Here is a 23,805-nt window from a genome sequence, read left to right on the forward strand (position 1 = left end):
TTGAGCCAAATTAGGAGTCTTCATTAGCTGGCCAGCGACTTCTCCTGTGCTGCAGAGGGTACAGGCATAGAGAGCAGCCCTGAGCCTTTGAAACGGAAAGCTTTTATCGTGGGTGAAAAATCACTGGGGCAGAGCAAGCATAATTACAGGGGCAAAAAAGCAGCATTACATCACTCTCATGTCCTGGTGCAACAGGATCTGGGCAGTTTTAGGGCCTGGTCATGCAGAACATGGGTGTTGCATTCCCACGCTTGGGGCACTGTCTTTAGCAAGCAGTTTTACAGAAGCGAGATAGCAGGTTAATGATTTTTTCGGCATGAAACCCATACTCTGACATTCCCCACTGGTTTTTAGGGGGAATCAAATCGTTGATTCTTTGTTATTAGCATTATAGATGTGCGGATAGTGAGTCTGGAGAACCATAAGCTTGACAGCTTGAATTCTTTGTTTAACATAGGAAGTCAGGCTGTTTATAATGCAGGGGCCAAAAGCAGTGCCAGCATAATGGAAATAACAGGTCCCGCTATAGCTGACAAAAGTGTTGTCATCCACGGGGACCAGGAAAATAAGTTTTTATACCAGTTATTGTGTGTTTTCTGGCTTTCTTTTTCTTAGTATGTTTTGTACCTGGGAAAGGCTATTTTTTATAATACCGGAGTGGTTTGCATAGAAGCAGCAAGTTTTGCTGAAGGCCACACAAAGACCCCCTTGTTTTAGAAATGAGAGGTCTAGGCCCCGATGCTTTTGGAGGACTACTTCTGCAAGGGAGTGTATTGATTGTTTTAAGCGACTGACAGAACTTTTTAAGTCACTGAGATCAAGGTCTATTTGCTGACTTAAAGCTTTAAAATTTTGATTGCTGCTTATAAGTGTAGAAGTTCCTACAGCTGTAGAACCCGCAATTCCTAAACCTATAGGCGCAGGGACTAACACAGGTATAGCTCGTTTGACACGAGAGGGGGCTGGAGCTTGTAAATGCTCTCTTTGTCCCTCACCAGAATAATAGTATACTTGGGGAACAATATATACAAGGACACAGAGCTTGTTTTTTTGGTATATTATGGATGGCCGCACACAAGGGGGGATTCCCGTTGTGCAGGCAAACCAGGCACCTTCAGGGGTGATTAACAGCATCTTGCCTTCCAGATCAGTGGAATTTATCTTTATAACAGAGCTACAGGAGTCACGGTAGGGGACCTGGCTAAGATAAACTCAGGGGAACAAATGCAAGTCCCCTGTTTTTGGAGATCTTTTAGAGTGAGCTTAGGCTTCTGACCCCATTTGCAATAATGTCTTTTTTGGGCTTCTTTTGTTGTTGAGTTTTTAATATCTGTCTCTGTGGGGCCAGTGGCGGGTGGCCCCGATCCCTATGTAATAAGGGGGCTCAGGGTTTAAGCAGAGCCAACAGTCCTCGGTTATGTTAGGACTAGTTTGATTTAGGAACCTATAGACTGAGCTTAACAAGTTCAGTAGGGGCTGCCTGTATGGAACGGGTGTGAGGGTGTGAGAAGGGTGGGCTAAAGATGTGTCCAGTGAGGGGGTAGGTTGGCCAATGGGCTTGGGGGGTTGTACAGGTGACAAACTAAGATATAGATCTCGGTTAGGTCCTATAGGGTTGTTGGGCCTTGCAGGAGTGAATCTCTGTATGGTGAACAGGACTCCTGGGTCTGAGTTCGGACAGTAAGTGGCATATAGTCTGAAACCCCATGTCTTCCCAGAAGCCCATTCTTGAGTGTGCCACTGATACATTTTGATTGTTATGGGGTTGCGGGATCCTAATATATTAGTGGTGCAACTGCGTGTGCCCTGAGTTAGAGAAATATGGGGGTCTTTGTTAACCCAAGATGTTATAGTTTCACAACCCCACTTGGCACAATGATACTCACCCTCTTTCTGACATTGCTGTGGCCCAATTGTGGGACAGGCATAGTGCTGATAAGCTTGTAACCCTAGTTTTAGTCTGTCAGACCCACAGCCCGGTCCCCCGTATCCTCCCCAATGCCATTGTTTGTTCTCATCCCTGAACAACTGGCAGAGGTCAAAGTGGAGGACCGGCTGGGGTAGGGTGGAGTTTTGGGCTATAACAGTTCCGTCTACCGTTTTAGTTAGTACCCAGATGTAGTGTATAGGTCGGTAGGGGGGAGGGTGTCTGTGGTGAGATTGACACAAGCAATTAGGAGGAACCAGAGGAGTCTTTGGGAAGTCTTATCTTTAGTGGGCCCTCGGTAGCCTGGACGGTCCATCTCTCTGGAAGCTGGTCCGGGGAAGCCTTTCTGACGTGGGTGTGGTGAATCCAGTGGCGCTTTCCCGCGACTTTCACCGCAGTAGGAGTGGCAAGGATCCCAGGCAGCGGTCCAGTCCACTTGGCTTCCAGGCTAGCAGGTTGAAGTTCCTTTACCCAGACGAGGTCTCCAGGCTGCACCTGAAATGAAGCTTTTTCAGAGGGAAGGTTAGTTGGTCCGGGATGAGCGGCCTTTATAAGATCGCGGGTCTGCTGGGTGACAGACTGTAGGGCCTGCAACGACGTAAGGAGGGAATGGTTATTTAATTCAGCCAGTTTTTCTTCCCCCAGTTTAGGAACGAGTGGGGGTGGTCGACCAAACATGCTCTCATATGGGGTTATGCCTTTAACATAGGGAGGGCACCTGGTTCTCAGCAGGGCAAAGGGAAGGAGGCTTACGCAGTCTTCGCCAGTCTCCAGCTTTAACTTGCTTAATGTTTCTTTTAAAGTCCTATTCATCCTTTCTACCTGTCCTGAACTCTGAGGTCTATAAGCACAGTGTAATTTCCAATTAATTTTTAGTGTCTTGGCTAATAATTGAGTCATTTGGGCGATGAACGCCGGGCCATTGTCGGACCCCAGTGCAAGTGGGAGGCAAATCGGGGAACAATTTTAGTGATTAGTTTTTTTGCAACTATCTGTGCTGTCTCTGACTTTGTAGGGAAGGCTTCTGCCCATCCGGAAAAGGTATCAATGAATACAAGCAAGTAGCGATATCCGTATTTGCCTGGGTTTACTTCTGTAAAGTCCACATCCCATTGTTCCCCTGGGGCTTCTCCCCTGAACCTAATTCCGGGGGGAGGATTAGTTCCTTTACCTGAGTTGACTTGTGCACAGATGTGGCATCTCGTTGTTACCTGCTGGGCCATCTGATGTAGCCGAGGAAGGTAGTAGTCCCTGTGGAGAAGTTCAGTCAACTTGGTGCTGCCAAGGTGTGTGCTGTGATGTATTTGTCTGATTAGGTCTCGTCCTAGATGTCTAAGGACTAACACCTTGTTGTTTGGGAGAATCCTCTACCCCTTTGAGTCAGTTTTGGTTTTTAGGGCATCTCCCAGTTTAATTTCATTCTCAGTATATTGGGGGGAGCTTGGCAAGAGTCATTCAGGGAGAACAGGAAGAATCTGGAGAGGCCCCACTGGATTTTGTGCAACTTCCTTTGCGGTCGCGTCAGCAAAAGCATTACCTCTCGTCACTGGGGAATCAGTAGTTTGATGCCCTTTGTAGTGGATGATGGCTACCTTTTTAGGTAACAAAATGGCCTCTAGCAAGGCCAGTGTCTCTGGCTTATTCTTTATTTCCTTTCCCCCTGAGGTTAGAAGCCCCCGTTCCTGGTAGAGTGCCCCATGTATGTGTGCCATTGCAAAGACATATCTACTGTCTGTGTAGATGTTGACGGTTTTGTCTCCTCCCCATCTTAGGGCCTGGGTCAAGGCTATAAGCTCTGCCTTTTGGGCCGATGTCCCGTGCCTAAGGGCTTGTGTCCAAATGACCCGGTCGGCAGTTACTACAGCCGCCCCTGCGTACCTGACTCCCTCAGACATATAGCTGCTCCCATCTGTGGATAGCTTCTCGTCAGGATCTGGCCACGGTTGATCCATAAGATCTGTCCTTAGGTTGGCAAGAGACTCGAGCACTTCAAGACAGTCATGGAGTGGCTCCGACGGCTCATCATCTGGGAGTAGGGTGGCAAGCTTGAGGGAGGCTGTTTTTAGGAACTGGATTCTGGGGGGGTCTAGCAACAGCACCTGATATTGGGTTATGCAGGAGTTTGAGAGCCAGCTCTCGGGGGGACTCTTTAGCAAGGCCTCCACCGAATCAGGGGCTACAATTTGCAGGTCCTGCCGCAACGTTAGTTTGGAGGCCTCCTTGACTAGCACGGCAGTCACAGCGATGACTTGCAGACAGTTTGTCCAGCCAGATGCTGCAGGATCCAGCCTTTTAGACAAGTAAGCCACCGGTCTTTTCAAGGGTCCCAGCGTCTGGGTTAATACCCCTTTTGCTATGCCCCGGCTCTCAGCAACATATAATTGGAAAGGCTTAGTTAGATAAGCAAAGCCAATGCAGGAGCATTTGTGAGCGCTTGTTTGAGAGTCTCAGAAGCCTGGGTTTCAATTCCAGTCCAGACTAGAGATTCCTCCTTTCCCCCGGCACAGGCATATAGGGGTTTTGCTATCTCAGAAAACTTAGGAATCCAAAGTCTGCAGTACCCCACTGCCCTTAGAAACTCTTGCACCTGTTTCTCAGTTTTAGGCTGTGGTATCTTTAGGATAGCCTCAATCCTGCCAGTGGACAAGGTGCGTTTGCCCTCTTTTAATTTGTACCCTAGGTATGTTGCTGCCGGGGCACAGAGCTGGGCCCTTTTAGCTGATACTCTGTATCCTAACTGCGCTAGTTCTGTTAGTAAGTCCTCAGTAGCCGCTTTACGTGTTGCCTGATCCTTTGCGGCTAGGACGAGATCATCTGCATATTGTAAGAGAGTTATCTCTGGATGCTCTTGCCTAAAGTGGGCTAAGTCCTGGCTTAAAGCCTCATCAAACAGAGTTGGTGAGTTCTTAAACCTTTGTGGCAACCTTGTCCAGGTTAACTGTCCAGAGTACCCTCCCTCCCAGTCAGTCCATTCAAAAGCAAAGATGGGTTGACTTACTGTGAATAGACGAAGTGAGAAGAAGGCGTCCTTCAGGTCCAGCACCATGTAGATCTGATGACTCGGAGGCAGCAAACTCAGAAGTGTATACGGGCTAGGCACAGTGGGGTGAATGGTCTCAATTCTCTGTTGACTTCCCGGAGGTCTTGCACTGGTCGGTAGTCGTCGGTCCCCGGCTTTTGGACCGGGAGCAGAGGCGTATTCCAGGCCGACTGACAAGGAACTAAAATGCCTGCCTCCCGGAGTCTTTTGATGTGGACCGCAAGTCCCTTTCTTGCCTTTAGGCTTATAGGGTATTGTCTGACCCGGATCGGGGTGGCTGTACTGGTTAACTGGACAATGATGGGGGGCTGGTGGGAGGCCAGCCCAGGTGGGTTTGTTTCTGCCCAAACATTAGGAATCCTGTTCCGTAATTCTCATAGGTAGGGACCTGAGGCCCCTAGGGAGGGGGCCTCCGTAGCCAGCAAATACTCCTCTGACAAGGGGCAAGTAAGAAGGACTAGTGGATGGGCCTGAGTTGAATGAGAGTTCGGCCACGTCCCCCTGAAAGGATATGGTCGCCTGCAATTTTTGGAGCAGGTCTCTTCCCAGGCGAGGGTACGGGCATTCTGGCGTTACCAGGAACGAGTGGGTGATGGTTCCCGCCCCAAGGTTGGTTATTCTGGTTCTAGTCCAGGGATAGGCCTTGGTTTTCTCTGTGGCCCCTTGGATAAGGGTTTTCTTTTCAGAGATGGGTCCCTCGGCCTGTTGGAGAACGGAGTGTGTGGCTCCAGTGCCTATTAGAAACCCTATAGGCTTGCCCCCGACATTGAGAGTTACCTTGGGCTCCTGGGGGCTTATTGGGATGGAGCCCCGGCCCCGTCAGTCTGTGTCCTCCATGAGGACCAGCACAGGCTTAGCCCCCCTTTTTCTTCGGTAAGGACATTTAATTTTCCAGTGGCCACGTTCCTTGCAATAGGCACACTGGTCACGGTCTAGGCCCTCTCTTTTTCTGTCACTGCAGTCCTGTCCCTTGGCCCCCTTCCCCTTTTTATCCTCATGTTTTTCTTGTTCCATCATGGCAGATACTAGAATTTTGGCCATTCTTTTAGACTGTGCAGCCCCAGGGTCCTCTCTGTTGTTATAAATCTTCTGGGCAATTTCTACTAACTCAGACGGCATTTTTCCCTCAAATCCTTCTAATCTCTGCAGCTTTCTCCTAATATCTGGGGCCGACTGAGTGGCAAAGCAATATTAATGGCACGTCTATTTTCGGGTGCCTCTGGGTCTATAGGAGTATACAGGCGGTAAGCTTCAAAAAGGCGTTCTAGGAACACCGCCCGGGACTGGTTAGGTCCCCGTATGGTTTCGCTTACCTTGGACAGATTAGTCGGCTTTTTAGCTGCTGCCCTTATGCCTCCTAGCAGAGTCTGGCGATACCAATTGTTCCTCCTTACCTCGTTCCTCATTTGGGTCCCAGTCTGGTCGCGCAGAGGGGAAAACAATCTCTACCTGGACTGGGTCAGTCGTGGGTTGCCCATCCGGGCCAGAGATGGTTTTGACCGCCTCCCTCCTCATCTGCTCATGCTCTTCAGAAGTGAAGAGGGTTTGGAGGAGCTGCTGGCAGTCCTCCCAAGTTGGCTGGTGAGTATAAGAGACAGTCTCCAGGAGAGAAATTAGTCCCTGAGGCTTCTCAGAGAAAGAGGAGTTTTGGTGTTTCCAGTTATGCAAGTCACTAGTTGAGAAGGGGACATAAACCATGAACGGAGGGCAGTCAGTTCCCAGTGGGGAAGGGACCTGTCTCAGAGGAAGGATTGGCGCCCCTGAGGAGTCGGACCCCGGCCAGGGGGGATCTGGGGAAGGGTTATAGTGTGAGCCACTCCGGGTGTGTGGAGGGCTGCAGGGCTCAGGGACTCTTCTAGGAGCTGGATCGGGGGAGGGGCAGCCGGATATGGTGGGGGCCCCAGTAGTAGGGGATCCTCTGGCTGGTCAACTAGATGGGGCTCGGTTTTTCTCTTTTATTTGTAGGCCCGGGCTTTCCCTTTAAAGGGGGCCCAGTCAAGAGAACTGATGTTTTGTTTGCAGCCTTGTTTTTGTGGGGTTTAAGACAAGACTGTAACCACTTAGGGTTGTCTATTAAGATGTCATTCCAGATCTGTACATAAGGGATTTGATCTGGACATCCTGGATTTCCAAACATTATGGCCTGCACCCTGTTGGCAAGGGTAACTTGGACACTGCCCTCCGGGGGGCCGTCCAACACCAAATGTGGGCCACTCGCGTTCACAAAATTTTTGTAAGTCAAAGGTGTTAAATGAAAAGCCGTAGGGCTTGGCCCAACACTGAAAGTCTTGGAAATTTCTCAAGAAGCATTTAAGAGGAGAGCAAGTAACACAGGGCTGAGATTGGTCCATGATGAAAAGCCTAAATATCACAAGATCCAGGCAACGGTCAGAATGGGGAGCAACATCGCAACCAGAAAAGGAAACCTATTACAGTTCAGTCTACAACCACTAATGACAGCCTTCTCCCTGGCCCCCAATCCTGTGGGGCCACTGAGTAAAGCCCGATACCCAGCAATAGAGTCAACCCGAACAGGCCAAAGGCAATGTAAGAAGCTGACTCAGTCATTCAGTTCAAGGGGACCTGAGTAGTGTGTCTCAAAGACAATTTTTATACACAGTCTACATTTATTGAACACCTGTGCCGGCGACGACACGCAGAGACACAGACTTGTTTTACAGGGGAGGGTTTCTCAAGCTCCGTGGCCTTTCGGCCATGCAACCGTGACACTGTCACTCACTCACACCACAGGTGGACATAAAGGACGGAGGACAGGACAAGACAATTGGCCAATGATGACAGCGCGCAAAAATCGGACTCCCTACTGTCGCTGCTGCCCCGGAGGGACCCAAGATGGTGCTGGCGGCATAAGCCATCCACCCCTCTCTTGATTGTGATAATAAGGGCCTCGGACCCGCGGACTCCAAGGGCAGTCAGGGAGCTGCCCATTTGGCTTGACCGGTGCAGTTGGATTAATTTGGCGCCTTGCCGATTCCACAGTGGACTCTTTAAATCCCATTGAAAAAGCAAACCAGAAATTTCAGCCGCCTAAAAAGATCTGAAGAGCACACACAGAGACAGGCAGGGACAGAGAGAGAGGGAGAGGGAGAGACGGAGGGGGGCGGAGAGAACAAGCGGCCAGCGGCAGCGGAGGCGTGGGGCGGGGCGGAGGCGGAGAGGGAGGGGACACAGTGCGGAGAGGGAGAGGGAGGGACGCGGGGTGGAGGCGGAGCGGGAGGGGGCGAGGGGCGGAGAGGGAGAGGGAGGGACGCGGGGCGGAGGCGGAGCGGGAGGGGACGGGGGCGGAGAGGGAGGGGACGCGGGGCGGAGAGGGAGGGGACGCGGGGCGGAGAGGGAGGGGCGCGGGGCGGAGGCGGAGCGGGAGGGGCGCGGGGCGGAGGCGGAGCGGGAGGGGCGCGGGGCGGAGGCGGAGCGGGAGAGGGCGCGGGGCGGAGGCGGAGCGGGAGGGGCGCGGGGCGGAGGCGGAGCGGGAGGGGGCGCGGGGCGGAGGCGGAGCGGGAGGGGGCGCGGGGCGGAGGCGGAGAGGGAGGGGCGCGGGGCGGAGGCGGAGCGGGAGGGGGCGCGGGGCGGAGGAGCAGAGGGAGGGACGCGGGGCGGAGGGGGAGCGGGAGGGGCCGCGGGCCGGAAGCGGAGAGGGAGGGGGCGCGGGGCGGAGGCGGAGAGGGAGGGACGCGGGGCGGAGGGGGAGCGGGAGGGGCCGCGGGCCGGAAGCGGAGAGGGAGGGGGCGCGGGGCGGGGGCGGAGAGGGAGGGACGCGGGGCGGAGGGGGAGCGGGAGGGGGCGCGGGGCGGAGGCGGAGAGGGAGGGGGCGCGGGGCGGAGGCGAAGAGGGAGGGACGCGGGCCGGAGGCGGAGAGGGAGGGGGGCCCGGTTCTGGGGCCGGACTCAGGAAAAAGATTGGTAGGAAACTGACAATCACGGACCCCGGTGATAAGCGCGCGCCGTTCTTTAAAGTTCAAAACATAAGGTAGGACCCAGATGGCAGGTGAAACCGAAATGGAATCAAAGCCGAGAGAAATGAAAATAGAAGAGTAATCGGAAAGAAAATGCTCAGGAATCTGACCAGGACTGGCAAGTCCTAGGTGATGTCTCACGTCCCCAGGACTCGCCCGAGGAGAAGGGGAAACAGAGTCAGATCCTGACAGTAAGTTCCAGGTGACGTCTCACCTCTGGGAACCCGCTGGAGAAGTGAAGCTCTGTCCAGCCAATGCCCTGAGGCGCCAGACAACTCCGGAGCCAGAAACAGACCAGAAAAGAACACACTGGTGAACACAACCAGAAGACTGGTCCAGAAGAATTTGCGGTTTTGATGGTGTCGGGGGCCGGCGCGCTGTCAAGCCTCTGCCCGGCGCTGAGGCACGTCTCTCAGAGGCCTTCCCCTAGGCAAGACACTCCTCACCTGGTCTCCAGGCACCGGTGGTGGCCAGGTGCCCTATTTTAGGGCAGAATCTCGCTGGGGCCTCCAAATGTTACGGTCTGAGATGCGAGAAATGACCACCTAAAGACCGAATTGAGCCAAATTAGGAGTCTTCATTAGCGGGCCAGCGACTACTCCTGTGCTGTGGAGAATAAAGGCACAGAGAGCAGCCCTGAGCTTTAGAAACGGAAAGCTTTTATCGCGGGTGAAAAATCACTGGGGCAGAGCAAGCATAATTACAGGGGCAAAAAGCAGCATTACATCACTCTCATGTCCTGGTGCAACAGGATCTGGGCAGTTTTAGGGCCTGGTCATGCAGAACATGGGTGTTGCATTCCCACGCTGGGGGCACTGTCTGTAGCAAGCAGTTTTACAGAAGCGAGATAGCAGGTTAATGATTTTTTTTGGCATGAAACCCACACTCTGACATTCCCCACTGGTTTTTAGGGAGAATCAAATCATTGATTCTTTGTTATTAGTATTATAAATATGTGGATCGTGAGTTTGGAGAACCATAAGCTTGACAGCCTGAATTCTTTGTTTAACATAGGAAGTCAGGCTGTTTATAATGCAGGGGCCAAAAGCAGTGCCAGCAGAATGGAAATAACAGGTCCCGCTATAGCTGACAAAAGTGTTGTCATCCACGGGGACCAGGAAAATAAGTTTTTATACCAGTTATTGTGTGTTTTCTGGCTTTCTTTTTCTTAGTATGTTTTGTACCTGGGAGAGGCTATTTTTTATAATACCGGAGTGGTTTGCATAGAAGCAGCAAGTTTTGCTGAGGGCCACACAAAGACCCCCTTGTTTTAGAAATGAGAGGTCTAGGCCCCGATGCTTTTGGAGGACTACTTCTGCAAGGGAGTGTATTGATTGTTTTAAGCGACTGACAGAACTTTTTAAGTCACTGAGATCAAGGTCTATTTGCTGACTTAAAGCTTTAAAATTTTGATTGCTGCTTATAAGTGTAGAGGTTCCTACAGCTGTAGAACCCGCAATTCCTAAACCTATAGGCGCAGGGACTAACACAGGTATAGCTCGTTTGACACGAGAGGGGGCTGGAGCTTGTAAATGCTCTCTTTGCCCCTCGCCAGAATAATAGTATACTTGGGGAACAATATGTACAAGGACACAGAGCTTGTTTTTTTGGTATATTATGGATGGCCGCACACAAGGGGGGATTCCCGTTGTGCAGGCAAACCAGGCACCTTCAGGGGTGATTAACAGCATCTTGCCTTCCAGATCAGTGGAATTTATCTTTATAACAGAGCTACAGGAGTCACGGTAGGGGACCTGGCTAAGATAAACTCAGGGGAACAAATGCAAGTCCCCTGTTTTTGGAGATCTTTTAGAGTGAGCTTAGGCTTCTGACCCCATTTGCAATAATGTCTTTTTTGGGCTTCTTTTGTTGTTGAGTTTTTAATATCTGTCTCTGTGGGGCCAGTGGCGGGTGGCCCCGATCCCTATGTAATAAGGGGGCTCAGGGTTTAAGCAGAGCCAACAGTCCTCGGTTATGTTAGGACTAGTTTGATTTAGGAACCTATAGACTGAGCTTAACAAGTTCAGTAGGGGCTGCCTGCATGGAACGGGTGTGAGGGTGTGAGAAGGGTGGGCTAAAGATGTGTCCAGTGAGGGGGTAGGTTGGCCAATGGGCTTGGGGGGTTGTACAGGTGACAAACTAAGATATAGATCTCGGTTAGGTCCTATAGGGTTGTTGGGCCTTGCAGGAGTGAATCTCTGTATGGTGAACAGGACTCCTGGGTCTGAGTTCGGACAGTAAGTGGCATATAGTCTGAAACCCCATGTCTTCCCAGAAGCCCATTCTTGAGTGTGCCACTGATACATTTTGATTGTTATGGGGTTGCGGGATCCTAATATATTAGTGGTGCAACTGCGTGTGCCCTGAGTTAGAGAAATATGGGGGTCTTTGTTAACCCAAGATGTTATAGTTTCACAACCCCACTTGGCACAATGATACTCACCCTCTTTCTGACATTGCTGTGGCCCAATTGTGGGACAGGCATAGTGCTGATAAGCTTGTAACCCTAGTTTTAGTCTGTCAGACCCACAGCCCGGTCCCCCGTATCCTCCCCAATGCCATTGTTTGTTCTCATCCCTGAACAACTGGCAGAGGTCAAAGTGGAGGACCGGCTGGGGTAGGGTGGAGTTTTGGGCTATAACAGTTCCGTCTACCGTTTTAGTTAGTACCCAGATGTAGTGTATAGGTCGGTAGGGGGGAGGGTGTCTGTGGTGAGATTGACACAAGCAATTAGGAGGAACCAGAGGAGTCTTTGGGAAGTCTTATCTTTAGTGGGCCCTCGGTAGCCTGGACGGTCCATCTCTCTGGAAGCTGGTCCGGGGAAGCCTTTCTGATGTGGGTGTGGTGAATCCAGTGGCGCTTTCCCGCGACTTTCACCGCAGTAGGAGTGGCAAGGATCCCAGGCAGCGGTCCAGTCCACTTGGCTTCCAGGCTAGCAGGTTGAAGTTCCTTTACCCAGACGAGGTCTCCAGGCTGCACCTGAAATGAAGCTTTTTCAGAGGGAAGGTTAGTTGGTCCGGGATGAGCGGCCTTTATAAGATCGCGGGTCTGCTGGGTGACAGACTGTAGGGCCTGCAACGACGTAAGGAGGGAATGGTTATTTAATTCAGCCAGTTTTTCTTCCCCCAGTTTAGGAACGAGTGGGGGTGGTCGACCAAACATGCTCTCATATGGGGTTATGCCTTTAACATAAGGAGGGCACCTGGTTCTCAGCAGGGCAAAGGGAAGGAGGCTTACGCAGTCTTCGCCAGTCTCCAGCTTTAACTTGCTTAATGTTTCTTTTAAAGTCCTATTCATCCTTTCTACCTGTCCTGAACTCTGAGGTCTATAAGCACAGTGTAATTTCCAATTAATTTTCAGTGTCTTGGCTAATAATTGAGTCATTTGGGGGATGAACGCCGGGCCATTGTCGGACCCCAGTGCAAGTGGGAGGCACATCGGGGAACAATTTTAGTGATTAGTTTTTTTGCAACTATCTGTGCTGTCTCTGACTTTGTAGGGAAGGCTTCTGCCCATCCGGAAAAGGTATCAATGAATACAAGCAAGTAGCGACATCCGTATTTGCCTGGGTTTACTTCTGTAAAGTCCACATCCCATTGTTCCCCTGGGGCTTGTCCCCTGAACCTAATTCCGGGGGGAGGATTAGTTCCTTTACCTGAGTTGACTTGTGCACAGATGTGGCATCTCGTTGTTACCTGCTGGGCCATCTGATGTAGCCGAGGAAGGTAGTAGTCCCTGTGGAGAAGTTCAGTCAACCTGGTGCCGCCAAGGTGTGTGCTGTGATGTATTTGTCTGATTAGGTCTCGTCCTAGATGTCTAGGGACTAAGACCTTGTTGTTTGGGAGAATCCTCTACCCCTTTGAGTCATTTTTGGTTTTCAGGGCGTCTCCCAGTTTAATTTCATTCTCAGTATATTGGGGGGAGCTTGGCAAGAGTCATTCAGGGAGAACAGGAAGAATCTGGAGAGGCCCCACTGGTTTTTGTGCAACTTCCTTTGCGGTCGCGTCAGCAAAAGCATTACCTCTCGTCACTGGGGAATCAGTAGTTTGATGCCCTTTGTAGTGGATGATGGCTACCTTTTTAGGTAACCAAATGGCCTCTAGCAAGGCCAGTATCTCTGGCTTATTCTTTATTTCCTTTCCCCCTGAGGTTAGAAGCCCCCGTTCCTGGTAGAGTGCCCCATGTGTGTGTGCCGTTGCAAAGGCATATCTACTGTCTGTGTAGATGTTGACGGTTTTGTCTCTTCCCCATCTTAGGGCCTGGGTCAAGGCTATGAGCTCTGCCTTTTGGGCCGCTGTCCCGTGCCTAAGGGCTTGTGTCCAAATGACCCGGTCGGCAGTTACTACAGCCGCCCCTGCGTACCTGACTCCCTCAGACATATAGCTGCTTCCATCTGTGGATAGCTTCTCGTCAGGATCTGGCCACGGTTGATCCATAAGATCTGTCCTTAGGTTGGCAAGAGACTCGAGCACTTCAAGACAGTCATGGAGTGGCTCCGACGGCTCATCATCTGGGAGTAGGGTGGCAAGCTTGAGGGAGGCTGTTTTTAGGAACTGGATTCTGGGGGGGTCTAGCAACAGCACCTGATATTGGGTTATGCGGGAGTTTGAGAGCCAGCTCTCGGGGGGAACTCTTTAGCAAGGCCTCCACCGAATCAGGGGCTACAATTTGCAGGTCCTGCCGCAACGTTAGTTTGGAGGCCTCCTTGACTAGCACGGCAGTCACAGCGATGACTCGCAGACAGTTTGTCCAGCCGGATGCTGCAGGATCCAGCCTTTTAGACAAGTAAGCCACCGGTCTTTTCCAGGGTCCCAGCGTCTGGGTTAATACCCCTTTTGCTATGCCCCGGCTCTCAGCAACATATAATTGGAAAGGCTTAGTTAGATCAGGCAAAGCCAATGCAGGAGCATTTGTGAGCGCTTGTTTGACAGTCTCAGAAGCCTGGGTTTCAATTCCAGTCCAGACTAGAGATTCCTCCTTTCCACCGGCACAGGCGTATGGGGGTTTTGCTATCTCAGAAAACTTAGGAATCCAAAGTCTTCAGTACCCCACTGCCCTTAGAAACTCTTGCACCTGTTTCTCAGTTTTAGGCTGTGGTATCTTTAGGATAGCCTCAATCCTGCCAGTGGACAAGGTGCGTTTGCCCTCTTTTAATTTGTACCCTAGGTATGTTGCTGCCGGGGCACAGAGCTGGGCCCTTTTAGCTGATACTCTGTATCCTAACTGCGCTAGTTCTGTTAGTAAGTCCTCAGTAGCCGCTTTACGTGTTGCCTGATCCTTTGCGGCTAGGACGAGATCATCTGCATATTGTAAGAGAGTTATCTCTGGATGCTCTTGCCTAAAGTGGGCTAAGTCCTGGCTTAAAGCCTCATCAAACAGAGTTGGTGAGTTCTTAAACCTTTGTGGCAACCTTGTCCAGGTTAACCGTACAGAGTACCCTCCCTCCCGGTCAGTCCATTCAAAAGCAAAGATGGGTTGACTTACTGCGGATAGAGGAAGTGAGAAGAAGGCGTCCTTCAGGTCCAGCACCGTGTAGATCTGATGACTCGGAGGCAGCAAACTCAGAAGTGTATACGGGCTAGGCACAGTGGGGTGAATGGTCTCAATTCTCTGTTGACTTCCCGGAGGTCTTGCACTGGTCGGTAGTCGTCGGTCCCCGGCTTTTGGACCGGGAGCAGAGGCGTATTCCAGGCCGACTGACAAGGAACTAAAATGCCTGCCTCCCGGAGTCTTTTGATGTGGACCGCAAGTCCCTTTCTTGCCTTTAGGCTTATAGGGTATTGTCTGACCCGGATCGGGGTGGCTGTACTGGTTAACTGGACAATGATGGGGGGCCAGTGGGAGGCCAGCCCAGGTGGGTTTGTTTCTGCCCAAACATTAGGAATCCTGTTCCGTAATTCTCATAGGTAGGGACCTGAGGCCCCTAGGGAGGGGGCCTGCATAGCCAGCAAATACTCCTCTGACAAGGGGCAAGTAAGAAGGACTAGTGGATGGGCCTGAGTTGAATGAGAATTCGGCCACGTCCCCCTGAAAGGATATGGTCGCCTGCAATTTTTGGAGCAGGTCTCTTCCCAGGCGAGGGTACGGGCTTTCTGGCGTTACCAGGAACGAGTGGGTGATGGTTCCCGCCCCAAGGTTGGTTATTCTGGTTCTAGTCCAGGGATAGGCCTTGGTTTTCTCTGTGGCCCCTTGGATAAGGGTTTTCTTTTCAGAGATGGGTCCCTCGGCCTGTTGGAGAACGGACTGTGTGGCTCCGGCGTCTATTAGAAACTCTATAGGCTTGCCCCCGACATTGAGAGTTACCTTGGGCTCCTGGGGGCTTATTGGGATGGAGCCCCGGCCCCATCAGTCTGTGTCCTCCATGAGGACCAGCACAGGCTTAGCCCCCCTTTTTCTTCGGTAAGGACATTTAATTTTCCAGTGGCTGCGTTCCTTGCAATAGGCACACTGGTCACAGTCTAGGCCCTCTCTTTTTCTGTCGCTGCACTCCTGTCCCTTGGCCCCCTTCCCCTTTTTATCCTCATGTTTTTCTTGTTCCATCATGGCAGATACTAGAATTTTGGCCATTCTTTTAGACTGTGCAGCCCCAGGGTCCTCTCTGTTGTTATAAATCTTCTGGGCAATTTCTACTAACTCAGACGGCATTTTTCCCTCAAATCCTTCTAATCTCTGCAGCTTTCTCCTAATATCTGGGGCCGACCGAGTGGCAAAGCAATATTAATGGCACGTCTATTTTCGGGTGCCTCTGGGTCTATAGGAGTATACAGGCGGTAAGCTTCAAAAAGGCGTTCTAGGAACACCGCCCGGGACTGGTTAGGTCCCCGTATGGTTTCGCTTACCTTGGACAGATTAGTCGGCTTTTTAGCTGCTGCCCTTATGCCTCCTAGCAGAGTCTGGCGATACCAATTGTTCCTCCTTACCTCGTTCCTCATTTGGGTCCCAGTCTGGTCGCGCAGAGGGGAAAACAATCTCTACCCGGACTGGGACAGTTGTGGGTTGCCCATCCGGGCCAGGGATGGTTTTGACAGCCTCCCTCCTCATCTGCTCAGGCTCTTCAGAAGTGAAGAGGGTTTGGAGGAGCTGCTGGCAGTCCTCCCAAGTTGGCTGGTGAGTATAAGAGACAGTCTCCAGGAGAGAAATTAGTCCCCGAGGCTTCTCAGAAAAAGAGGAGTTTTGCTTTTTCCAGTCATACAAGTCACTAGTTGAGAAGGGGACATAAATCATGAATGGAGGGCAGTCAGGTCCCAGTGGGGAAGGGACCTGTCTGAGAGGAAGGATTGGCGCCCCTGAGGAGTTGGACCCCGGCCAGGGGGGATCTGGGGAAGGGTTATAGTGTGAGCCACTCCGGGTGTGTGGAGGGCTGCAGGGCTCACGGACTCTTCTAGGAGCTGGATCGGGGGAGGGGCAGCTGGATATGGTGGGGGCCCCAGTAGTAGGGGATCCTCTGGCTGGTCAACTAGAATGGGGCTCGGTTTTTCTCTTTTATTTGGAGGCCCGGGCTTTCCCTTTAAAGGGGGCCCAGTCAAGAGAACTGATGTTTTGTTTGCAGCCTTGTTTTTGTGGGGTTTAACACAAGACTGTAACCACTTAGGGTTGTCTATTAAGATGTCATTCCAGATCTGTATATAAGGGATTTGATCTGGATGTCCTGGATTTCCAAACATTATGGCCTGCACCCTGTTGGCAAGGGTAACTTGGACACTGCCCTCCGGGGGCCGTCCGACACCAAATGTGGGCCACTCGCGTTCACAAAATTTTTGTAAGTCAAAGGTGTTAAATGAAAAGCCATAGGGCCCGGCCCAACACTGAAAGTCTTGGAAATTTCTCAAGAAGCATTTAAGAGGAGAGCAAGTAACACAGGGCTGAGATTGGTCCATGATGAAAAGCCTAAATATCACAAGATCCAGGCAACGGTCAGAATGGGGAGCAACATCGCAACCAGAAAAGGAAACCTATTACAGTTCAGTCTACAACCACTAATGACAGCCTTCTCCCTGGCCCCCAATCCTGTGGGGCCACTGAGTAAAGCCCGATACCCAGCAATAGAGTCAACCCGAACAGGCCAAAGGCAATGTAAGAAGCTGACTCAGTCATTCAGTTCCAGGGGACCTGAGTAGTGTGTCTCAAAGACAATTTTTATACACAGTCTACATTTATTAAACACCTGTGCCGGCGACGACACGCAGAGACACAGACTTGTTTTACAGGGGAGGGTTTCTCAAGCTCCGTGGCCTTTCGGCCATGCAACCGTGACACTGTCACTCACTCACACCACACGTGGACATAAAGGATGGAGGACAGGACAAGACAATTGGCCAATGATGACAGCGCGCAAAAATCGGACTCACTACTGTAGCTGCTGCCCCGGAGGGACCCAAGATGGTGCTGGCGGCATAGGCCATCCACCCCTCTCTTGATTGTGATAATAAGGGCCTCGGACCCGCGGACTCCAAGGGCAGTCAGGGAGCTGCCCATTTGGCTTGACCGGTGCAGTTGGATTAATTTGGCGCCTTGCCGATTCCACAGTGGACTCTTTAAATCCCATTCAAAAAGAAAACCAGAAAACCAGAAATTTCAGCCGCCTAAAAAGATCTGAAGAGCACACACAGAGAAAGGCAGGGACAGAGAGAGAGGGAGAGGGAGAGACGGAGGGGGGCGGAGAGAGCAAGCGGCCAGCGGCATCGGCGGCGCCAGGCGGAGGAACCGGAAGGGGGCGCGGGGCGGAGGGGGAGTGGGAGGGGGCGCGGGGCGAAGGGGGAGCGGGAGGGGGAGGCCCGGTTCTGGGGCCGGACTCAGGAAAAAGATTGGTAGGAAACTGACAATCACGGACCCCGGTGATAAGCGCGCGCCGTTCTTTAAAGTTCAAAACATAACGTAGGACCCAGATGGCAGGTGAAACCGAAATGGAATCGAAGCCGAGAGAAATGAAAATAGAAGAGTAATCGGAAAGAAAATGCTCAGGAATCCGACCAGGACTCGCAAGTCCTAGGTGATGTCTCACATCCCCAGGACTCGCCCGAGGAGAAGGGGAAACAGAGTCAGATCCTGACAGTAAGTTCCAGGTGACGTCTCACCTCTTGGAACATGCCTGAGGAGTGAAGCTGCGTCCAGCCAATCTCCTGAGGCACCAGACAACTCCGGAGCCAGAAACAGACCAGAAAAGAACTCACTGGTGGACAGACCCAGAAGACTGGTCCAGAAGAATTTGCGGTTTTGATGGTGTCGGGGGCCGGCGCGCTGTCAAGCCTCTGCCCGGCGCTGAGGCACGTCTCTCAGAGGCCTTCCCCTAGGCAAGACACTCCTCACCTGGTCTCCAGGCACCGGTGGTGGCCAGGTGCCCTATTTTAGGGCAGAATCTCGCTGAGGCCTCCAAATGTTACGGTCTGAGATGCGAGAAATGACCCTAAAGACCGAATTGAGCCAAATTAGGAGTCTTCATTAGCAGGCCAGCAACTACTCCTGTGCTGTGGAGAATAAAGGCACAGAGAGCAGCCCTGAGCTTTTGAAACGGAAAGCTTTTATCACGGGTGAAAAATCACTGGGGCAGAGCAAGCATAATTACAGGGGCAAAAAGCAGCATTACATCACTCTCATGTCCTGGTGCAACAGGATCTGGGCAGTTTTAGGGCCTGGTCATGCAGAACATGGGTGTTGCATTCCCACGCTGGGGGCACTGTCTGTAGCAAGCAGTTTTACAGAAGCGAGATAGCAGGTTAATGATTTTTTTCGACGTGAAACCCACACTCTGACGTTTAACCTTACCAGAGATAATGTCAGATTGCTGCCCAAAATGATTATACCAAATCACATTCCCATTAGTAGTGTAAGAGAGTTACCTGTGTTCTCTGTCTTCACCTGAACTTAATAGTGTCAGTCTTTTAATGTGCTGCCAATTCAGTAAACGTGGAGTTGTATTAGGTTACTGAGCATGAAATCTCCAATTTCCTTAAGTACTAAGTTTGACAGTTGATATCTCTGACATTTCACATTGATGCTTCTTGTTTTATGTTTCTCGTGAAGGTACATCCTCTGTCTTCCAAATGCACGTTTTGGCTTGTGATTATCTTTCCAATTTTTTTAAGAGCAATTATTGTGAATCCATGGATAAGTAAAAAATTCATGTTATTGGCTGGGCGTGATGGCTCATGCCTGGAATGCTAGTACTTTGAGAGGCCGAGGCGGGAGGATCGTTTGAGCTCAGGAGTTCCAGACCAGCCTGAGCAAGAGCGAGACCCCGTCTCTACTTAAAATAGAAAGAAATTAGCTGGACAACTAAAAATATATAGAAAAAAATTAGCTGAACATGGTGGCTCACGGTAGCCCCAGCTACTCAGGAGGCTGAGCCAGAAGGATTGCTTGAGCCCAGGAGTTTGAGGTTGCTGTGAGCCAGGCTGATGCCACGGCACTCTAGTCCATGCAACAGAGTGAGACCATTTCAGAAAAAAAAAAAATGAAAGAAAAAGAAAAAAAAATAATTCATGTTATTTACAAATATGAGTTCCGTTGTGGAAACAGTGCAGTGCCGACAGCGAAGTGTTTGGGAAGGTGTGGCTAATGAACACACAGTATGTGGATGGTTTGAGAACTTCTGTCCTGCTTTTTTTTAATTTCAGCTTATTATGGGGGTACAAAAGTTCAGGTTATGTATATTGCCCATGCCCCCCCATCCCCCCTGAGTCAGAGCTTCAAGCATGTCCATTCCCCAGACAGTGCGCATTGGGGCGGGCCAGACCATCGCCCGCGGGGGCTGCAGGAGCAGCCGTCCTGCTGATTTTAATCTTGAAAATGAGACAAGTCCACAACCTGAGACTAAGGTGGATAATGATCAGCTGAAAGCTGTAGTGGAAGTGAATCCATCTCAACCTATGCATGAATTAGCAACAAGGTTTGATATTACTATTCCAATAATATTGGACCACTTGAAAGAAATCATCAAGGTAAAGAAGCTGCAGAGATGGGTTCCACATGAATTAAAGGAACGTCAGAAGGGAAATCATCTCGAAGCTTACCTTTCTCTGATGTCATGACATAAAGGCCAACCATTTCTACACCGTATTGTTATGTGTGATGAAAAATGGATTATTTTTGACAATCGCAAGTCTTCGGCACAATGGTTGGATAAAGACAAATGCCGAAATACAGTCCAAAACCGAATAGTCATCAAAAAAAGCTAATGATGTCTGTTTGGTGGTCCAACGCCGGTATTATCCACTACAGCTTTATGAAACCTGGTCTGTTGATTATAGCGGGCGTCTACTGCAACCAGTTGGATGAAATTATGAGGATGTTTGTGATTAAGCAGCTGAGATTGGTTAATAGAGACAGGCCAATCCTTTTGGAAGACAACGCTCTACCACGTGTTATGCAAACAACGCTGCTCAAACTACAGCATCTGGACTTGGAAACTCTCTGTCATTCACCATATTCACCACACCTTGCGCCAACTACCTACCACTTCTTCCAGGCTTTGGACCACTTCTTGCAGGAGAAAATATTCAATTCTCAACAAGCTGTGGATAAAGCCTTTGGTGATTTTATCACCACTTGCTGTCCAGGCTTCTTCACTGCTGACATAAACAAGCTACTGTTAAGACGGCAACACTCTGTAGATAGTTCAGGTGCACAGTCTCATTAATTGTACTGCTTCTTGTTTGAGAGATAATAAACTATACTTGTTTCATAATTTGATATTTCATATTTAATGACCTAATATTATATGTGGTTTTCAGTTTTATTTTTCTGATTTCTATTACATCTTTCATATATTTGGGCCATTCAGGTTTTGCCACTGTGAATCATCTCTTTATATTCCTTACTTGTACATTACTGTGTACAATATAACCCTCACAACAACTCTCTGAAGTTTTATTTGGAATAAGTGTTCTCATTCTCTGTGTATTTTTCATAGTTTGAGTGATTGAAATGAACATGTATTATGTTACACAAAAGAAAAATAAAATCACCTGTAAACTTTAAAAATTCCTGATACTCTGGTAACACCTCAGACCCATTACATCAGAATCTCTAGGGAGGGTACATAATTATGGCATCCATAATAGTTAATGCTCCCCAGGTGATTCCAATGTACAGTCAAGATTGAGAAATGTTGTTAAGGCATCTTCAAGCTCCAGCAGCCATGTTCACTCAGTAATTTCCATATTTCTTTGGAGAACTTGTTAAGTTCCAGATTTCTGGACACCACTCCCAGAGAGTCTGTGTTTGGGTCCAGACCAGGAGTCTACATTCTTATCCATCGTCCCAGATAGTTTCTTTGCAAATTATTAGGAGACCGTATTTTGGGAAATGCTTTATTAGAGGCATGGAAGTTGGATGGGAGCAGGAGGATTCTGGCCCTTTAAGGGCCTATTAAGGGACTGCTTATAAGCCTGAGGAGTATCGTAGCATAATGCTGCTTTCCTTCAGCCTAACGGAGAAGGTAAGAGACTAGGTCCTGGAATGGACCTCTCCTTTTAATTTACCTCAGCCTCTTAATAAGCAGTATCTTCTTCTCAGCCCTTGTTCTCATGCTGCCTTGTCTCACTTTATGTTTGTTTTGATTCATAAGGGACCAAGATTGGAGACCTCCTTTGGCTTAGGAGATCCTCCCAGGGGAGACAACATACAGCCTTACTTTTTTTTTTTTTCCTAGACTCATCCTTGGTGGAGCCTGTTGCTGAACACCAGGCCTTTCAAGATGGTCCTCAGTATTCTTAGCATCCTTGTTCTTTGGGAACTGGTGCTTTTCATCGACCACAGGGCCGCGTTGGCAAAGGTAGGGCAGCCTGACGTTGCCATCCTGGCTGAGGACCCTAGCTGGCCCCTGGTTCGGGAGCTGCTAGAAGAGGCTCCCGGCAAGCAGCAGAGGAAGCCACAGCTCCAAGGACCCCAACTGCAATACATGCTGAAGTTGTACCAGAGCTCAGCTGACCCACTTGGGAACCCTAGGGAGAACCACACCATTGGGGCCACCATGGTGGCGCTGGTGAGGCCCTCGGCCAACGCAGCAGAGCCTCTCAGAGGTGAGTTATCATGTCCTCATGCTGCTCTGGAGGGGAGAGAGGTGGAGGAGAGTGTAGAGAAAAGGGAAGCTGTGGGTTTACTGCCGGGCCTCGTTGTCTGGTGGGTGGGTGGTTCTCTCAGGCTTAGTTTTCAAAGGATAGCAAGCTTGGGAGAAGCTGGTTCCAAGTCCACTTCCCTTTGGGGCTTCAACTTCAGCACAGATTGCCTTGGTGCCTACTGTAGAACTTTCCCCGGACCCAGGACAACTGAGTGACGTGTCAGCCTCTTTCTTCTGACAAAACGTCTTACTGCTTGACAGAGCTCTGAAAACTGTGATTGAGAAATACCCAACTACATTCTCGTGGAGGGCTATCTATGTGCCAGGAATACCAGTGCATTCCAGGCTTGCGGATTCAGTGGAGAAGAACGGTTAGGTGAATGATACAGAAATTAACATGGAAATATGCTTGAGGATGAGAGAAGGGTTTTTCGTAAGAGGCCAGGTTTTTGTAATCTTTGCTCTTGACACTTGCCAGGAAGTGGGCGCTGAAGTTCAGAGCGCTGTGGGCCGAACCTTCCAACCCTTTGGCCACTGGGTGTCAGTGCTACAGTTTGGATTCAAGCTCTCAGTCAGGAAGGGACCTGAAACTTCCAGTAGACTTCTCAGCAAAAAAATACTTATGTGGTCAAGGCCTTGTTGAAAATCGTATTTAGGGGAATAGTGGTAAGATGAATAGGGTAAATGGAGAACCATTTCCAGCAAGAAATGATAAGAGAAATTGAGGGCTAATAGGGAAATGACCAAAGGAGGAAACGACGCTCAAGAGGCAACACTTGAAGTTGGTGGGAGGCAGAAATGCAGACATGGCAGAATAGCTGTCCTGCTAGGAGTGGATCAACAAATTATTTTGTAGTGCCTGTGATCCTAGATTTGAAATGATGGCAGGTCACAGCACCCAATATTGGATTGTGGCCCCAAAGCCGCATCTGTATAGTGATGTGACATGAGGACTTTTGTTAATCCACGTATGTCTCAACAAATCTAATTGGTTACCTTTAATAGTCAACTAGTGATATGATTGATCTTCTCCCATATGCACAATATACACACAAAATAGTTCTACATTTGAGATTTTTCCCTGAGCCTAGTGTTGTAAGTGATCTAAAAGAGACAGTTTCACTTTAGAGAAACAGACTTTGTTCAAACCTTAACTCTACCCAAACAATGGCTGTGGGCTTTTTTTTTTTTTTGTGACGTAGCTTCTGTGAGCCTCAGTTTTCTTGTCTGTACAATGGAGATGTTGACTATCTCGTAAGGCTATGGAAGAGTAAAGAGCTAATGCATGTAAAGCATCGCGTACATTAGTAACCGCTCGATAAACGATAGCTATTATCTTGAGTTAATTTTAGGGGTGATTGCAGCCATCGGTCTATATTCAGCAGGTTTGTAAGGAAGATTCAGGCTAGGAGGTAAGAAGCTAATCCTCTGTTCTTGTTTCCTCTTACCTGTGCAGGCCCCTGGCATTTACGGACCCTGGACTTTCGTTTCACAGGAAACCAGGCAGCACACAGGCTTGTGAGAGCCATTCTTGTTTACCCTGAAGAAGTCTACATAGATCGCTTCCACTTCTGCCATGTGTAGCCCGGGTTCAGGAAAAGCCCAACCAAGCACTTTCCTCCTTCAGGAGGAGGTTGCTCAAGGCCTTCCGTGCTGTCTGAATCTTGGAGAGAGACGGATATCACAGAAGAGGTTTGGCAAGGGCTTTGGAATCACACGGGGCAAAGTTTCTGGAATCACACGGGGCCCAGGGTCCTACGTCTCCATTTTCTATGTCACCAGGAAAATGGGAGTAGAGGTATTGAACA

At 50.0% G+C, this 23,805-nt stretch overlaps 2 protein-coding genes across 6 annotated transcripts; one reads left to right on the plus strand and one right to left on the minus strand.

Annotated features, from left to right (window-relative positions):
* LOC123628527 lies at positions 1-7,078 on the minus strand. Of its 5 annotated transcripts, XM_045538284.1 has the most exons (5): positions 6,362-7,078; positions 4,926-5,669; positions 3,806-4,026; positions 3,099-3,178; positions 1-2,433 (listed from the first exon to the last, which is right to left on the minus strand). In XM_045538284.1, exons 2-5 carry the CDS (start codon positions 4,971-4,973, stop codon positions 2,174-2,176), a joined length of 609 nt encoding a protein of 202 aa, XP_045394240.1. In that variant the 5' UTR covers positions 4,974-5,669; positions 6,362-7,078; the 3' UTR covers positions 1-2,173. The 5 variants fall into 5 exon arrangements, 3 of the variants coding, with proteins under 3 accessions (XP_045394240.1, XP_045394242.1, XP_045394239.1); XR_006731685.1 differs by having other exon boundaries at positions 3,806-3,983; positions 4,926-7,078; XR_006731684.1 differs by having other exon boundaries at positions 3,806-4,216; positions 4,926-7,078.
* Positions 7,079-15,855: 8,777 nt separating this feature from the next.
* On the plus strand, positions 15,856-23,581 carry LOC123628254 (bone morphogenetic protein 15-like). The gene is made up of 3 exons (XM_045537876.1): positions 15,856-16,047; positions 21,590-21,959; positions 23,454-23,581. Exons 2-3 carry the CDS (start codon positions 21,635-21,637, stop codon positions 23,579-23,581), a joined length of 453 nt encoding a protein of 150 aa, XP_045393832.1. The 5' UTR covers positions 15,856-16,047; positions 21,590-21,634.
* Positions 23,582-23,805: the final 224 nt, after the last annotated feature.

The sequence above is a fragment of the Lemur catta genome, chromosome X, assembly GCF_020740605.2.
Source record: "Lemur catta isolate mLemCat1 chromosome X, mLemCat1.pri, whole genome shotgun sequence".
NCBI lineage: Eukaryota > Metazoa > Chordata > Mammalia > Primates > Lemuridae > Lemur > Lemur catta.

Coding starts and splice junctions, on each gene's coding strand:
- LOC123628527 (XM_045538284.1), bottom strand. CDS start 4,973: ATGGTGCTGGACCTGAAGGACGCCTTCTTCTCACTTCGTCTATTCACA. Junction 4,027..4,925: donor TCTCACTTCGTCTATTCACA/GTAAGTCAACCC, acceptor ACCCAATATCAG/GTGCTGTTGCTAGACCCCCC. Junction 2,434..3,098: donor CTGTGCACAAGTCAACTCAG/GTAAAGGAACTA, acceptor CCTCTGAAAAAG/CTTCATTTCAGGTGCAGCCT.
- LOC123628254 (XM_045537876.1), top strand. CDS start 21,635: ATGGTCCTCAGTATTCTTAGCATCCTTGTTCTTTGGGAACTGGTGCTT. Junction 21,960..23,453: donor CGCAGCAGAGCCTCTCAGAG/GTGAGTTATCAT, acceptor TTACCTGTGCAG/GCCCCTGGCATTTACGGACC.